Here is a 17,822-nt window from a genome sequence, read left to right as displayed (position 1 = left end):
AAAGTGAAGAGCAGCAAAAATACGTATAATTTAATAGGCCATAAAAGGAAGTTGTGTGGTGTCCACATCAGATTTTTTTTAACAGTCTAAGAATTTCATCTTGCACTTAATTTCCTCCACTTAGCTTATGTGATCCATTTAAGCAATGAGAGCAGGAAACTGTTTAAAGTATAACTGTATGAAATATTTGAAATCTAAATTATGCTATTTGCAAGGCAGAAAAGTTCCATGAATTTTTGCTGCTATGGAAATTACCTTGATAGCCAGCATACTAGTCCAGATAAAATGAAGAACTGGAATATGCATGTTGTTAGCACAGTGTGACAAGACAGAAAAGAGTTTCTTGACTCAAAGAAGAGAGAATACATAAGAGATAAAAAGTCAAGCATGGTGTTGAACAACAAAAGGGATGTAGTACTCGACAATATTTTTCATGACCATGCATTTGAAAATAAAAATTCATAACAGGGAATTTGAAAACATAAATTAAAAAAAAAAGGGAATAATTATATACAAATTTTGTACTATTATAGAATACAAGAACATGGGAGATGAGGATAGGAGGAATTCCCAAACAGCCATAAGTATACTGAAAATGCATAAATTTTTTCCCCCACCATTTGCTGGGCATTGCATATTTCAACAAATACTTTTGTGTGTATGGGAAGGGCTTTGAAAAATGCAGAAAAAATTTCAACATTGAGTGAGGAGTCAATCACATCTTTTCCACTCATTTGAATATTACTTTACTTATTACGTGCTCCGCCCTTAGGCACATAGAAAGAGAGGGATGCCCTATGCAGGTCTTTTTAAAGAAAACTGGCTCATATCCCACAAAAACTCCCATGCAGCCAGTCTGTTCCCCAAAACACGAATTCCTGAGCGAACTACCAGTGTTCAGTCTGCTTTTACTGTTTGGCTGCTCGTGGACATCATTGGAATACTAGTAGGACATTTTTTTAAAAAAATCCAACTGATATGACTAAGACAGTATTTTTCCTGATTTTTTGCTCACTACAATTAAACAAAAGGCTAACAAGGAGAAGTGTAGGTAGGTGCAGGAGAAAGGGACCTTTTAAAATACTCCTTACTAGTGCTCAGAAGATGAAGTTCCTTTGTATGCATAACATTTTTTTTTAAACATTTGAAATAGAAAATGCAATTATGTCAAAGTAATTTTTTTTTCTTTCCCACATTATTTACATTTAGTTCATTTTGATTTCAATTCTTAACTGTAAAACATGTAAAGATTTATTTCTGCGTATGAATACAAAGCTTGCTAGTTCAATACTTCAAGAAATTACTCACTGGGCAAGGTACATTGGGCACAAACTATCTTCTTAAGATGCCAAAAATAGTTCACATGGCTTACAGGAAATCTTTGTTCTCTTTTAATTCAGACAAATTAAATTCCACAGCTGTTATTAAATAATTGCTTTGATTACACAGAAATAAAATCCAATTATAAAATACAGCTTTAATTTTTTATCAAGTTCTACTATAATTCTATTACAATTCCTAAGAATACTTTTCATTCAGATACATTTAATTTAAGTATATATTTATATTAAACACATCCTTAAAGATTTTTTGTGAGACAATAAAATCAAAAAAATACTGCCATACACTTCGAATAAATATGCAAAACTATATACCTTAAACTGTTTGCAAAAACAATTTTCTTTCCAGCATGAAAAATAACAGTAGTACTAAGTAGTAACATAAAAGGGCTCTACTCTTATATGCACCCTAAGATCATCAAATGTGGCGATATGTATTCTGCGCTGGTTTTTGGTGCGATTGTGTGTTGTATGGCAACCCTTTTGATGCTGAAAATTCCTTTGCTGGAGTGGTTTAATTGCTTGTTGCTTTGTATCATGCATGTTTTGAAATGGCCTATGTTGCAATGATAGACATGGTGGCAAGATTTCAGTCGCATATTTTAGATTGTGTGGAAAGTAAATTTAGTATTAAAAGGTACGATGTTGGAGTTGTTAATGAGTATTTTGTTCATGGGTGTGTTTATGAGGATTGAAGTGTATTTTTGGAATTTCTGTGAGACTTTTAAAACGGAGTCCAAAATGCGGAGTTGCTATGAGAACTCGGATGAAGAAGGGCGTTTCTCATAGTTCTCGTGTGGATTTGCAGTCAAATGCTTGCTGGTAAAGTATGTGGCTGTCAGCGGAGTTTAAGATTTGGATCGTGGTTTTCGTGTAGCAAGTTAACTTTGGAGGAAGTTTTTATCGTTACTTTCGAAATTTTGAATCGCAGAAAGACATGTGATATAGCAAAATCGTGGCATTTTTGTTCACAGACGTTGTGTGACTGGCGAAATTTTATTAATGAAGGTATTATGGTAAGGGCATTTTATTTTACTGTTTTTATTTTGTAGAATGTTATGTTCATTGTTTTTTTACTATGAATTTCTGTTGTTATTGTTGTTTTTTGAATTGTTTGTAATTTTAGTTTATTTTGTTGATTTGTGCGCAATGCCTAGATTGTGCAATTCGTAAATTTTTTTAAAAGTTTAAACAGGATGCTGTGTACATGGTATTCTTTTAAATTTATTGCTGTTATGTTAATTTATTAAAGCAAGGTGTGCGTAGTTCGCAGATTCATTAGTTGCCTAGATTGTGAATTCATAGATGTTTTTTTAAGTTAAAACATATCGCTGTGTACGTGGATTCTTGACAAATATTTTTGGTTAGAAACTTTATGTTTTTGCTATCTAAATTTTTTTTTTTTTTTGGATTTTTAGCTTAAATTGTGTGTTCAAAACATGGCTTTTGCATGTGCAAAAACCACGTTTTTGGAGACATTTTAGGCTTAAAGTTCGAAATGTAGGCAAAAAATTTAGATAGTAATATGGCAGCGTGGAGTTTCTCATAAAAATGTTTGGCGAGAAATTTGGCGGTGCATATAAGAGCAGTTCCCATAAAAGCATACAATGATATGACACAAAGGATATAGTTTTTAAAAGCTACAGAAAATTAGTCTTAACTTATAAATTAATGAATTCACTTATACAATCAAATATTTCTTTTATAGAAAGGGAATTAATCACAAAACATGCAATAACTGTTTTTATGTTTAGAGAGAGAAACAGAGAGGGGGGAAAAGTAGAAAAATCAACTGCTATACAAAAATACTTGTTCTACAAAATTTTACTCATTTTCTCTAATTACAATAATTAACTTCCTATTAGCTTATTCACAAAGCTTTCAATCTGATCTTGATCTTGCACTCCAATAAAAGAACTCTCTTTCTGTCCATTTTTATATGCTATTACATGAGGTACTGCTTCCACCTATAATTAGAAATAGAAAAAAAAAAAAAAAAAAAAAAATATATATATATATATATATATATATATAAAGTTCACACATATTTAATATTTATATATTAGGTTATGTTATACAGCCAAATTCTGATAGGTGAATACTGAAGGAAAAAATGCTAGTTAACAAGACATTCCATGCAGAAAAAATGCCTATGATTCCATACAGATGTATTTGATAATAATCAAACTAACATATAAATACTTTTCAGCAAGCCCATATGAGGAACTGATATTCTAAGAATTTTTAATATATAACGAAAGTTGAAATAAAATTAAAATCAAGAAATTTATTATTATAATTTTCAGTGACAATGTTTACAGCATAATGTCATTCCTGAAATAAAAATGATGCAAGCAATTCTGGAGAAAGTAATAATTACATGATATCATACTGTTGTGACCACTTTAAATCTACGACATAAATTAATAAAACTGGTTTAACTCTATAAAATAAAATAATTTACCTCCATAAAAGACCTTTTTTATTTATTATATTACATATTCTTAAAACTTTCTGTGGTAAGAATGAAAACAAATTAATTCATATATGAAACAAGACTAAAATACAATATGCAATAAAAACTTGTTTTATAATCATATACAGTACAAAGTCTGTAATCTGGACGCCCATTATCCAGAATGATCTATAATCTACACCTCAAAGCCACAAACTTTTTTTTTTGTATGCTTTACGCATGCTCGTTTAATGTATAACGGATGGTATAAGCTAGGCTAAAATTATCTTTACTGATTCTAAGGCATTTCAGTTAATGTTGCAGATTGCGCTGTTCCTTAATTTTCTAATTGGATCCGGCCTATTATTTTTTGCAGACTGTTAGAGCAATTTCATAAAAATTAAGCTTGAACTTTCGATTATGTCAAAAAGAGTTTCCAATTGTGGAGTTGCCAAAAGACCTACAAAGCGAAAACATGTTTTGATGTCCATCAAACAAAAAGTGGAATTGCTGCAAAAAATGGATAAAGGCATATCTGTCTCAAAATTATGCGAGGAGTATGACATTGGAAAGTCAACTGTATATGAGATAAGCAGAAAGAAAAAGGAACTTTTTGAATTTTTTGTGGATCCCAACACCCCACTTGCAATGAATAACAGAAAAAGGGTTTGTTATGCTAAAAGTGACGATAATGACAAAGTGATGATTGAATGGGTCAGACAGCATCGCAGCGAGGGCATGCCATTGACGGGTCCAATGCTAATGGTTCAAGGCAAAATATTTCATGAAGAAATGAACTTAAACACTGAGTGCACATATTCAACAGATTGGTTGACCAAATTTAAAAATTGCCAAGGTATAAGACAAAAAAACCAGAAAAATTTCAGGTGGAAAAGCTTCAGCTGATACTGAAGCTGCTGAACAATTTGCAGATTAATTTATTGAACTCACTACTAGTGAACAATTATCTCCAGAACAAATTTACAATGCAGATGAAACTGGTCTTTTCTGGCAATACGTACCGCAAAATACCTTGGCAACCTCTACAGAAAAGGTTCCAACTGGTGTCAAAGATTTCAAAGCGAGACTAACAATTTTAGCTTGTGCAAATGCTTTAGGAACGCACAAGTACAACTTTTTGTAATTGGAAAACATGCACGACCTCGAGCATTTAAAGGAGTAATGATTTTCCCCGTTATATATCACGCAAATAAAAGAGCATGGATGACACAAGCGTTGATGAATGATTGGTTTGAAAATCATTTTATACCCGAGGCTCGGAGACATTTGAATTCGGTTGGTTTACCTGATGACTCAAAAATAGTCTTGATTGTTGACACTTAAAGTTTTAGTGAAAGATAATGTATCCGTATTTTCTTCTCTCCAAATTGTACGTCTATCATTCGGCCTATGGATAGTGCACGCACTGAAATGCAAATATAAAGTAGCATTTTTAAAATCTACGTTAAATTTCTTGAACAATGGCAAGACTATTCAAGACTTTTTAAAATTTTTTAGCATAAAATCTGCTGTGTGGAGCATAGCAAATTGTGGGAGGATGCGTCTCCAGATACGTTAAAAAATGCTTGGCATAATTTATGGCCAGCTATCATATTTCATGGTAAAGACGATGAAGATGATAGCAGTGAATTTGAAGGTTTTCGGACATCGCAAACTAAAGATGAAATTTTCCAGTTATTGGATTTAGTAAAGAAATGTGGAGAAACAGTAATAAATGAAGATGATATAACAGAAGTTTTTCATTGTGACTACAATGCCCCAATCATCAATCAATTAACGGACAGCGAAATCTGTAGTATGGATCTAGATCCAGAAAATACCACTTCCGATAGTGAAGAAAGTGACAGAGAGGTTACTGATAACGAAAAAATTTCGATTGACAAGTTAGTCGGTATTCTCGACACAGCAATTACAGGACTTGAACAGTGGAACTTTAACTGAACATGAAATTATGTCTGTTTATAGAATTAAAGAGAAAGTATTAGCACAAATAACAAAGCAACTTAAACAACTTACATTGAAAGAAATGTTTAAAGTAAATAAATAAATATTAAGCTTTTTTTTTTGTAAATTTTGATACCCTTTAGATCATAATTGCTCTTTATTTCATAAATCATGATTTCATATTTTTAATTTTATAATTCCTACATGCCATCTTACCAGATTTAAATTGATGATCTATAATCCGGAGGAACCCCTAATCCGGAATTGCCAAAATCCCGACGAGTCCAGATTACAGACTTTATCAACATTTGGTGTTTGTATATGATTAATCAGGATTATTTTCCGAAAAATAAACTTAAAAATACTAATAAATCAGGATGAGTACCACAAATATTCAACAGCAAAATATCATCTTTTTGTAGAAATTATTTCAATGAAACAAATACAAGACTTGAAAAATAATTTGCAGGAAATATTTTTAAATTAAACATTTAAAGTCTAATATGATTAGAAAATTTAAGCACATAAATAACAGAAGTTAGCAGGAAAGCTGCCAAAAAAATAAATACTAAAAATTACTTCACTGATTAGTTCAACACTTCTTAAAGTATTATTGTAACTAAAGGGGGGGATTATTCCTACATAAATTTGAAAAAAAATTATATCCAGAGGAATGTTTCTACATATTGCATGATAAAATATTTAATTCCTCAACTATTAAAGCTGTATATATACACTCAAAATTTGTCTCACTTTCTTTAATGCATACAGTGGTGGCCAAAATTGTGGACACTTCTGGAAATTTTTATGTTTTTGAGCTTTGTATACTTATAGAAAATGTTACGTTTCACAAAATGCAAACTTGTATATATCATTTTAAAGAGAATTTATTACTGAATTCAACACAAAACACAAAATTCAATTATTTGCAATAAAAAAAAAGTTAAATGATAATAGTTATCGATATACATTAGATAGTGATGATTGCAGTGAGTTATCAGTACAGTCAAAAGTCTTTAATCCGGACTCGTCGGGACTTCGGCGATTCCGGATTATAGATAATCAGTTTAAATCTGGTAAGATGGCATGCAGAAATTATAAAATTAAAAATATGAAACCGTAATTTATAAAATAATGAACAATTATGATCTAAAGGGTATCCAAATTTACCAAAAAAGAAGCCTAATATTTATTTGTTTACTTTATTAAACATTTCTTTTAACGCGCGGATGCGTAAAGCATACCTTACTCATAGCCGAAATTAGAAAATTGCAACCAGAAAACTATGTGATTTGTATTCGTGATATTTATAATGACGAGAAATTTGATTTAAATCATATCAAAGACGGAGTACATCGAAATTAAATACTACATTTAGTAAGGAATAATAAGCCGACTAAAATAAAAACATCTGCCCTGAAGATAATGATAGTGTTGACAGATCAACTTCCAGTTCATTGCGCGCCGCGAAGTGCCCCCCCCCCCCGCACAGAGCAGCGTGAAATTGATAAACAGATTTCCGAACGGTTAGATAAACAAAGGATATGCTTTTATCCATTTTTTGTAGCAATTCGTTTTTTGTTTGATGGACATCGAAACATACTTTCGTTTTCTAGATCCTTTGGGAGCTCCAGCATCGGAAATTCTATTTGACATAATCGAAAGTTCAAGCTTACTTTTAGAAAATTGCTCTTACAGTCTGCAAAAAATAATAAGCCGGATCCAATTTGAAGATTAAGGAACAATGCAATTATCAACATTAACTGAAATAGATAATTAGATAATTTTACCTTTTACCGTCCGTTATACATTAAACGCGCACGCGAAAACGTATTCTGCACTTGCGCAGATGCATATGCGCAGTGGTAAATGTCTTGCGTGCACGAGTAAAACGCCTATGCGCATGCGTTAATGCGGCGCATGCGCAGAAAGATTTTCGCTTTGAGGTCCGGATTATAGATCATTCCGATTACGGGTGTCCGAATTAACGACTTTTGACTGTACTTAGTAGGGTACCCTTTATTTTTTATTACAGCTTCACATCGACGTTTCATTGAGCTGACAAGAGTTTTAAGCTCTTCTTTCATTATTACATGATGCCAGGAAACAATTATAGCCTCAAATAGTTCCCTTTTATTTAATGGGCGCCTCATTTGGACAAGAGTGTTCAAACGGTGCCACAAATTTTTGACAGGATTGAGGTCAGGACTGTTTCCTGACCATGACAACAATTTAATGCTCTTTGTACGAAACCACTCTTTCGATATTTTGGCCGTGTGGCAAGGAGCAGAATCCTGCTGCAAAATAAACGAAGTATTGTTGGGAAAGAGATCTCTGATGGAAGGTAGAAGTTTTGGTTCTAGAATAGTGTCAATGTATTTTATGGCATTCAGTGTCCCATCGATGACATAAAGGCGACCAATACCATCTGCTGACATGCTTGACCAAATCATAACACTAACTGGGTTCTTCTTTACAGTTGCTTGAATGCAGTCAGGATGTAGCTCTTCTCCTATTCTACCTCTTACATATTTTCGCCCATCACTACTGAATAACAATATCTTAGTTTCATCACTCCATATAACTTGTGACCACTGATCATCTGTCCAATTAATGTGTTCCTTTGCCCACTATAGTCTTTTTTTTTTTTTTTTTTTCGTTGCTGAAAATTAAGATAAGGCTTTTTTCGTGGAATTCTACCTCTCAGTCCAACATCTGTTAATCTTCTCCTGATTGTTCTTGAACTGACAGAAACACCAGCATCATTCAGATCACTTTTAATGGCTGCAGATGACATTTTTCTATTTTGCAGACATAGTCTTTTTATTCTTCTATCATCAATAGATGTGGTGCACCTTTTCCGGCCTTTTCCTTCTTTGTTTTTTATTGAATTTGTCTCCTGATATAAACAAAACTTTCGGACTCCAGATGTAATCACTGAACCACCCACCTGTCTTGCAATTTCAGCATAGGAAAGACCACTTTCTCGTAACACAATAATATTACATCTCTTTCTAGGTGTCCAATCTACTCTTTTATTTGATGTCATTGCTTCTTGACTAAATATTAAAAATTTTTACAAAAATTCCTACTTGTAATTGCAGTGTATAAGAAACAGGCCCTCCTTCTACAGAACAAAGCAAAATAATGAATTGTTTCAAGTGTAAACATGATTTCAGCTTCTATTGGCAGTTACTAACATTTGATTGGCTCTTAGAACAAGAACAGTGATTGGCCAGGAAAGCTAGACATTACAAACCACTTCATAACTGTGTTTTTTTATTTATTATTAAAGTACATATAACTTTTTTTTTTGTATTGCAAATAATTGAATTTTGTGTTTTGTATTGAATTCAGTAATAAATTCGCTTTAAAATGATATATACAAGTTTGCATTTTGCGAAACGTAACATTTTCTATAAGCATACAAAGTTTAAAAAACATAAAAATTTCCAAGTGTCCACAATTTTGGCCACCACTGTATATGCATAAATCTTGAAATATACTAAAATCATTAAAGCAGCAGCATATTATTAGGAAAAGAGTCAAGGCATAGGACAGCAAGGATATTTGAAATTCTAATCAGGAAAACATCCATCATATTAAACAATATATTATTTATTCAAGTATTAAGCATATTATTTAGGAAACATGGATATTAAATATATTATTTAGTCATAAATGTTTCAGGAAGTAAGCAGCCTCTAAGACAATTTCAGTTCATCCAAAAATTAAGAAATCTAGAAAGCCATGTATAGAAGACAATAATACAAAATTATGAGATCCAGGTATTTCACGTGTTACAAAAGTGTCATTTTTCAGAATTCAGTATTCTCTGCTTCAATAATGATTTATATCATTATATTACATGCATTTAAACACGAGAAAGATTTTTAAGAAAATAAATTTGGTCACAATGGGATATGAAATGGAAAAAAAAGAATTTCCTGACAGAAGGCATTCTAAGAGGCAAAGCATGGCTAGATCATGGAAATTTACTTTGTTTAAAGCAAGCAGGTAAATTAAAGTTTATACACTATTTTATTTTCTCAGTCTTGAAAAGCATATCTTCTGGGAAGGTTCTTTTAGAAAAACTGGCTTGAATATAATTTCTAACCATTAAAAGACAATACCGCATTAACCAAGAAAACTTATTTAATTTTATGGAAGTTCTGCGCTTTACTGGGATAATTTTACTGCTGACTTCCTAAATGAATATAATTGCTGCTTCCAGATACTAAAAATCCTTACACTGCAGTCATAATTACATTTTCTTAGAAAAGAAAGGCTTTTATTAATTGCAAAATTTAAGAAAATAATAGGGGAGGAAGGAACTTTATTCATTATAGTTAAACAAATATTTTTTTAAAGAAAGTATTGAATCTGCAAATGATAATAAGTAATTACACATCACTATACTAATTATGATTAACCAAAAATATTCATTGCAAATAAGCTCACTAAAGATCACCTATTCCACAAAAAAAGACTAAAATGCCACAAAAAAAAAAAAAAAAAAAGGTTTCTTATCTCTATCATGTATAAATAACAAAAATTCAGATTTACATAATTAATAAACATTTTAATCAGACGAGTTACCTTTCACATATCCTTTCATTACAATAACAAATACCCACAATAAATTAAATAAGAATAAGTAGCTCCAAATACAGTACAAAGGAATTTTATGAAAGCACATCGACTGAATTTTGAAACATTATATAATATTAACTAAGGCATTATTACTACTTTTATGACACTGAAGATAATTTTTAAAATTATTTTACAATTCATAATATGCATATGAAGTGAAGGATGGTTCAGTATATAAGTTACATACTGAAGAAACTTTAATTCCTCTGAAATTTCCAACATAAACTATATTAACAACATATTATTTGAATGCCCATAATTTATCACTGCAACACGTTCAGAATTTATAAGCATCATAATAAAAACAATAAATAGTAACTTACATTATATTGCATAGCCAGTTCAGCATTTGCATCAATATCCACTTTAGCTAAATGAACTTTATCATTTTTACTTCCAATAATTGTTTCTAACCTGGGCTCCAAAATTTTACATGGCCCACACCAACTGTAAATAAATTTCAAAGTATAAGAGCTGTGACAATATTATTTAAAAAGGTGACTTCAAATATAAAAGAAATGTAGTGTTCCTTCTTCAGATAAAATAAAACATTTTATTTCCACTTCTAAAAAAACTTGGCAATTGTTTAAACATATTTTAGAAATACATCCTTTTTTAGCATTTGTAAGAATTCATTTCAGTATTTTCGTTTGCAAATTAGAAAATAACACAAAATAATAAATTATTACAATATGAATATGACTGATTTGAAAGCAGTAGTTTAAAAATTTGTCCTGACAAATATCATATAGAAGAGAGATTGACGGTTTATTCAAATTGTTGGCAGGAATATAAAACATAGGAATTGGAAAAAGTAGTACTGTAAATCATACATTTCATATGGTTAATCTAACAGGTACTCACAAACAAAATATTGAAAGACTGTGGTACTTTGCTAAATAGTGGATGAAACACCCACAAGGCACGGGTGGAGTGGTGGTAGAGTTCTTGTGGCAAACACCTTAAGTCGATAAAATGCTTCCTATGCTACATTAAAAGCAACTCCGGAAATGTGGCAGCCAAAAAGTATATGTGATAAGTAAATAAGAACTTGGCATTTATAAACCAGGAGCTATAATAATATGGAAGTACCATTCTCTCTTATGAAAATGAACTTAAAAGCTTAATACTACATCAGAGCTTCTTTTTTTTTTTTTTTTTTTTTTAAAGTTTATCTAATAAAGGGATATTTTTAAGAAATGCTAGAAATCTATTGAGTCTGGCTGATCTTTTAAATATGGTAACTGGTAGTTTGGCGACATTTTGGAGGCGATAAAGATACCTGGGACTTTGGTAATAATGTGAGCAATACTCAGTTCCGATTACGCATTATTTTGTGTGAGGGAAATGAGAGATCATGGGATATGTCATGTGATATTAATGGACGAATTACGGTTCTTTAATCGGAAAAGGGGGGAAATCGAGAAAAAATCTGGAAATTTTGTATTTGGCTTTATTCTGTGTTGTGTGAAACAGTGTTCGTTAATTTTTGGATCCCATGGCCCTAACTAAAGTGAATTCGAAATGGGTATTTAGTGGGATTGAAAGGGGTAGTAATAAGTGTTTCTTTAAGGTTGTGCGAGATAGAAGTAAAGATGTTTTATTAAGTTATTTATTTTACCTGGTACCTTGGTGTGAACTATAAGTATGATTTTAAAGATCCTGAAACAGAAATAAGAAAAGTTTATCGGACACGTAATCAAGATTCTGAAGAAGAATAGGTAAGTTAGTATTTTTAATTATTTGAGGATATTATTTTTATGCAATTTTCTAAATGTAAGGTGGAAGTAAAGTAATTTGCGTAAACATGCATGGAAATAATTTAAATATTTGACACTAAGTATTTGTAACCATTTGTAATGTTTGCGGTATGAATTAGTTAGTGACGTTTGTAATATAATAGATAATGTAGAGGTAAAAGTTTTTGGATATTTTATTTATTTTATATGGGGAAATGTTCATATTTGGAAAGGGTATATACTTTTTCGCGATCAGGTAATTTCATATATGTTCTTTTTACTGGGTTTAAAGATTCAGAAAATTGTTATGCATTTTCGTGAAATTTTTCTAATTTATGAGAAAAAAGCAGTGTACATGGATATAGTGAAGAGCGTGCGCAATGCCATTTTTGTGCAATTCTGGGATGTTTTTTTAAGTAAAAATAAGTCGACGTGTACATGGTTTAGTGATATTTTAATTAAATGATAGTTATTTTGTGAATTTTATGTTTGTAGGAATTTGGTATACGTTTAAGTTGAAGTAAACATGCATGGAAATAATTTAAATATTTGACACTAAGTATTTGTAATGCTTGCGGTATGAATTCGTTGGTGAGTATAATATAATAGATGATTTAGAGGTAAAAGTTTTTGGATATTTTATTTATTTTATATGTGGAAATGTTCATATTTGGAAAGGGTATAAACTTTTTCCCGATCAGGTAATTTCATATATGTTCTTTTTACCGGGTTTAAAGATTCAGAAAATTGTCATGTATTTTCGTGAAATTTTTCTAATTTATGAGAAAAAAGCAGTGTACATGGATATAGTGAAGAGTGTGCGCAATGCCATTTTTGTGTAATTCTGGGATGTTTTTTTAAGTAAAAATAAGTTGGCATGTACATGGTTTATGTGTATGTGTTATTTTGAAAAATGCGTAAGGAGTATGGTATTGTGCACTTTTTCCCAATTTTGCAGTGAATGTTTGTCATGATTAAGCAGTTTTTTCATTCATTTTTCAAATTGCGTTTGGAAAGTGTATTCCTAGAAAAAATTACTTGTTGGCTTGGATATTCTGAAGTCTCAAGAGTAAATAAGCGTTGTAAATCATACCAGAAAAATTTTTTTTTGGTTCTGCTTGATTATTCTTTATTACTGGAGACTTTTAAATAACTTATCATGTAAAGATGTGAGAAGTGTATAAATTTAAATATTTTTTTAAACAAATATTCTCTATTCATAAAAAGATAATATAAAAAATTTCGGCTCTACTCTTATATGCACCCTAATATCACCAAATGTGGCGATATGTGTTTTGTGCTGGTTTTTAGCATGATTGTGTGTTGTATGGCAACCCTGTTGACGTTGAAAAATCTTTTGCTGGAGTAGTTTAATTATCGTTGGTTCGTATGTTGCAATGAGAGACATGGTGGGAAGATTTCAGTTGTGTATTTTAGATTGTGTGCAAAGGAAATTTAGTATTAAAAGGTACGATGTTGGAGTTGTTTACGAGTCTGCTCTGTGTAATGCCCTGTGTCTGAGAAGATAGGGGGGAAAGATAAAATGGTGGAAGTTGATGAATCAAAGTTCGGCAAAAGGAAATATCATCGTGGCCATTCTGTTGAGGGGCAGTGGGTAGTTAAAGAGCCTGGTGCAACTATTTTTACGGATGGATGGAACTCTTACAAGGATTTAGGAAAAGAAGGTTTTGAACCATAATATGAATTTTCTGGATAGTATGTCTGGCTGTCATATACATAGGATTACATAGTGTCATGTTAAAGGCGGTTTGACATTGGTATTTCTGCTGTTCGAAAAAGCATTCATTCATGGTAAGTGAATTTTATATTATTCTTATTTTGTACAATGTTATGTTCCTTGTTTTTTTTTAATTGTTTGAAATTTATTTTAGTTTATTTTGTTGATTAGTGCGTAGTGTCTAGATTTTGCAATTCGTAGATGTTTTTTAAAGTTGAAACAGAACGCTGTGTACATGGTATTCTTTGAAATTTATTGTTGCTATGTTCATTTATTAAAATGAGGTGTGCGTAGTTCATAGATTTGTTTGTTGCCTAGATTGTGCAATTTGTAGATTTTTTTGAAGTTTAAACAGGATGCTATATACATGGTATTCTTTGAAATTTATTGTTGTTATGTTAATTTATTAAAGCATTGTGTGCGTAGTTTGTACATGCGTTTGTTGCTTTCACAATTCGTAGGTGTTTTTTTTTTTAAGTTAAAACATATCGCTGTGTACATGGATTCTTATCAAATATTTTTGGTTAGAAACTTTACATTTTCGCTATCTAAATTTTTTGTTTTTGTTTCAGATTTTTATCTTAAATTGTACGTTCAAAACGTGGTTTTTGCATGTGCGAAAACCGCATTTTTGGAGACATTTTAGACTTAAAGTTAAAAATGTAGACAAAAAATTTATATTGTAATATGGTGGCGTGAGAAATTTGGCAACCTGAGGGCGCATATAAGAGTAGTTCCAAAATTTCATTCCTTGCAGCAATGGCGCAAGAGAATTATTTAAATTTAATTTAACTTTACTATTATTGTAAATTTAAATATAGTATAATTATTATGACATTCGCTTTTTTAACTTTTACAGTCATATGTTTTTGTTAGAATCTGCAATATCCATTAATTTTCACATTGTTTACTAAACTACACATAGCATACAAGAGATATCTGGAGGGATCTATTGCAGACCTTCGCTTTGATGTCTTATCTAGCCCCATGATATATCAAACTAATCCCTTAAATTGATCCTGACAATCTTAAGTTAAACTTCAAGGAACAATCCAATGCGTAGGAAAAGAAAAACGAAGTACTTTGACGGGGTTTTCATCCGCAGAGAACCCGTTGGCGCTTCGGGAAAGAAACCGTTGGCGCCGTTGCATTTTTACTCGCCAAGCTGAGCCGAGCCGTAAACGTGGTTTTTAGTGTATGTAAATTCAAGTTAGCAGACAATGGTAGTAAAAATTCACAGATAATAAGTATGTAGATGTAAAACTAACAGGTTAAACGTGATATACGAAAATAAATTTGTATTAAATTCAAGTTAGCACAGAAAACAATGTATTAAGCATAACGGGAAGTAGAAATTCATTTAAAAAATAAAAATTAGTATTGTTATACTTACGTTTACATTATACTTCTATGTATTTTCGGTTGATCTTTACAATATGGTAACTGGTAGTTTGGCGACATTTTGGAGGCGATAAAGGTTACTACCTGGGACTTTGGTAATAATGTGAGCAGTACTCAGTTCCGATTACGCATTATTTTGAGTGAGGGAAATGAGAGATCATGTGATATGTCATGTGATATTAATGGACAAATTACGGTTCTTTAATCGGAAAAGGGGGGAAATCGGGAAAAAATGTGGAAATTTTGTATTTAGCTTTATTCTGTGTTGTGTGAAACAGTGTTGTGTAATTTTTGGATCCCATGGCCCTAACTAAAGTGATTCGAAATGGGTATTTAGGCATTGTGATAAAGAGAAGTTTGCTTTTTATTTAGCGAAGGAAGTATGGAGGGAAAAATTCGCAGAAAAAATCTTTCAATAATTTTATTGAATGAATTAGAAAAGTGTATCCGCCACGTAATCAAGAAGAAGATTAGGTAAGTTAGTATTTTTAATTATTTGAGGATATTATTTTTATGCATTGTTCTAAATGTAAGGTGGAAAGGAATTTGGTATTATTGGGAAAATTGTTATTAGCAATGATTTAGTTTAAAGTAATTCGGATTGTAAGGTAATTCTTATTAATTTAATGTATGTGCTCATTTATATTTTAAGTAGTGTTTTTGAATTTAATTATATTTTAATGAAATGATAGTTATTTTGTGAATTTTATGTTTGTAGGAATTTGGTATACGTTTAATTTGAAATAAACGTGCATGGAAATAATTTAAATATTTGATACTAAGTATTTGTAATACTTGCGGTATGAATTCGTTGGTGACGTGTATAATGTAATAGATGATTTAGAAGTTTTTGGATATTTTATTTATTTTATATGTGGAAATGTTCATATTTGTAAAGGGTAAATACTTTTTCGCGATCAGGTAATTTCATATATGTTCTTTTTACCGGGTTTAAAGATTGAGAAAATTGTCATGTATTTTCGTGAAATTTTTCTAATTTATGAGAAAAAAGCAGTGTACATGGATATAGTGAAGAGTGTGCGCAATGCCATTTTTGTGCAATTCTGGGATGTTTTTTTAAGTAAAAATAAGTCGGCGTGTACATGGTTTATGTGTATGTGTTATTTTGAAAAACGCGTAAGGTGTATGGTATTGTGCACTTTTTCCCAATTTTGCAGTGAATGTTTGTCATGATTAAGCAGTTTTGTTTGATAAAATTTCTAGCATAAGTGTAATTCGGCTAGTAGATTGTTGGAAGAAGTGTTCAGTAGATAAGAAGGAAAGAAACATGTCTTTACTTCGTGAAGACAAAATGGCGGCGGAGAAAAAGGTAGAGGGTTGCTGTAGGAGAGTTGGTTGCCAAATTTTCGCCAAAAAATCGCCAAGTTACCATAATGTAAAGATCAACCGTATTTTCTCTAATTCATATAGAATACTAATATTTCTATTACAAGTGTCATTTTTCATTATTAAGTACTTGGCCTATGGATTGATGTATTTCGGTAAGAGCCATGCCCATGTAATAAATTAATGAATGCATGACCTTTAATACATCCATTTTACATAGTTTTCAGTATTTTTTTTTTTTTTTTTTCAAGTTACTTGCATACAGCTTAAAGCATTTTACGTTGCAACAAATACCTGTCCTTTTTCAGCCATATTTTCTTCCTTTGATCCCGAATTGACGAGCCGAGAACCGGCATCTTTCGACGAAAACTTCTTTAATTATGCGAAAATATTTCTATCTATTCGTTGTTAAAAAATTCAGAAAAAATAACAATAAATAAGAGAAGAATAATATAAATCTTCAAATGCGAACAACGACAACCTTCGCACAAGCGAATAGGATGAATTAGCTAGGTTACCATGTTTGAACTATTATCGCCAAAGTTGGCGATGTTTACATTTACCGGGTTCTCTGCGGAAGTGCTTCCCTTTGACGTCTTATTTGCTCACGTTTAAGGAAATAGGTTTTTATTTACATTACAGATGAAAACTATGAGGAAGCCGGTTAGTCGCGATTTGAACCCAAGTTGAATTAATTGCAACGATCTGAACCAATTAACTTTTACCAGTCGACCAATGGTTTTTGGAAATGTTAAAGAATTAAAAAAAACTTTACCTTGCTTGAAAATCAACTACAACAGGAACGTCACTTTGCAGAACTCTCTCTTTAAAATCTGTTTCATCTTGTATTTTGAATATTTTATGACATACACTAGAGGTGCTTACAGTTCTCCTACACTTTAAATTACTTGTTAGGGATATAGTGCGACAAAAAACAGACAATCTACAGCTCAGATACGCCATAGTAATTAATCTGGGTATTTTAATTTCGTAAAGTCGATAGTACAAAATACAATTTCCAACGCAAACGAATCGCGTTTCGTCTTGTAAAACGTCTTTCTGCCCGCAAGAAAATTCGAGCACTAATGCGAAAAAAAAAAAAAAACCGGATAACTGAAAAACAGGAAATTAAAAACTTTCTCTTTATATCACGTATGGTCAGTATCATTGCTTAATTTCCTGAT

At 31.4% G+C, this 17,822-nt stretch overlaps 2 protein-coding genes across 2 annotated transcripts in view; one reads left to right on the top strand and one right to left on the bottom strand.

Annotated features, from left to right (window-relative positions):
• The window catches only part of Ccz1 (vacuolar fusion protein CCZ1), a 107,451-nt gene that overhangs the window by 15,895 nt on the left and 73,734 nt on the right, over window positions 1-17,822 (top strand). The window lies entirely within an intron of this gene.
• Window positions 1,458-17,687, bottom strand: LOC118199216 (thioredoxin, mitochondrial-like). The gene is made up of 3 exons (XM_085814516.1): window positions 17,414-17,687; window positions 10,737-10,860; window positions 1,458-3,307 (listed from the first exon to the last, which is right to left on the bottom strand). The coding sequence occupies exons 1-3, from the start codon at window positions 17,599-17,601 to the stop codon at window positions 3,191-3,193; spliced, it is 429 nt and encodes a 142-aa protein (XP_085670642.1). The 5' UTR covers window positions 17,602-17,687; the 3' UTR covers window positions 1,458-3,190.

This window comes from Stegodyphus dumicola, chromosome 4, assembly GCF_044657685.1.
Source record: "Stegodyphus dumicola isolate Sdum_Otavi_A_Nest chromosome 4, ASM4465768v1".
Taxonomy (NCBI): Eukaryota; Metazoa; Arthropoda; class Arachnida; order Araneae; family Eresidae; genus Stegodyphus; species Stegodyphus dumicola.
The sequence above is the reverse complement of the archived record's forward strand: the minus strand, read 5'-3'. Positions and strand labels throughout refer to the sequence as shown.

Coding starts and splice junctions, on each gene's coding strand:
- LOC118199216 (XM_085814516.1), bottom strand. CDS start 17,601: ATGGCGTATCTGAGCTGTAGATTGTCTGTTTTTTGTCGCACTATATCC. Junction 10,861..17,413: donor GTAGTTGATTTTCAAGCAAG/GTAAAGTTTTTT, acceptor ATTTATTTACAG/TTGGTGTGGGCCATGTAAAA. Junction 3,308..10,736: donor AACTGGCTATGCAATATAAT/GTAAGTTACTAT, acceptor TTCTAATTATAG/GTGGAAGCAGTACCTCATGT.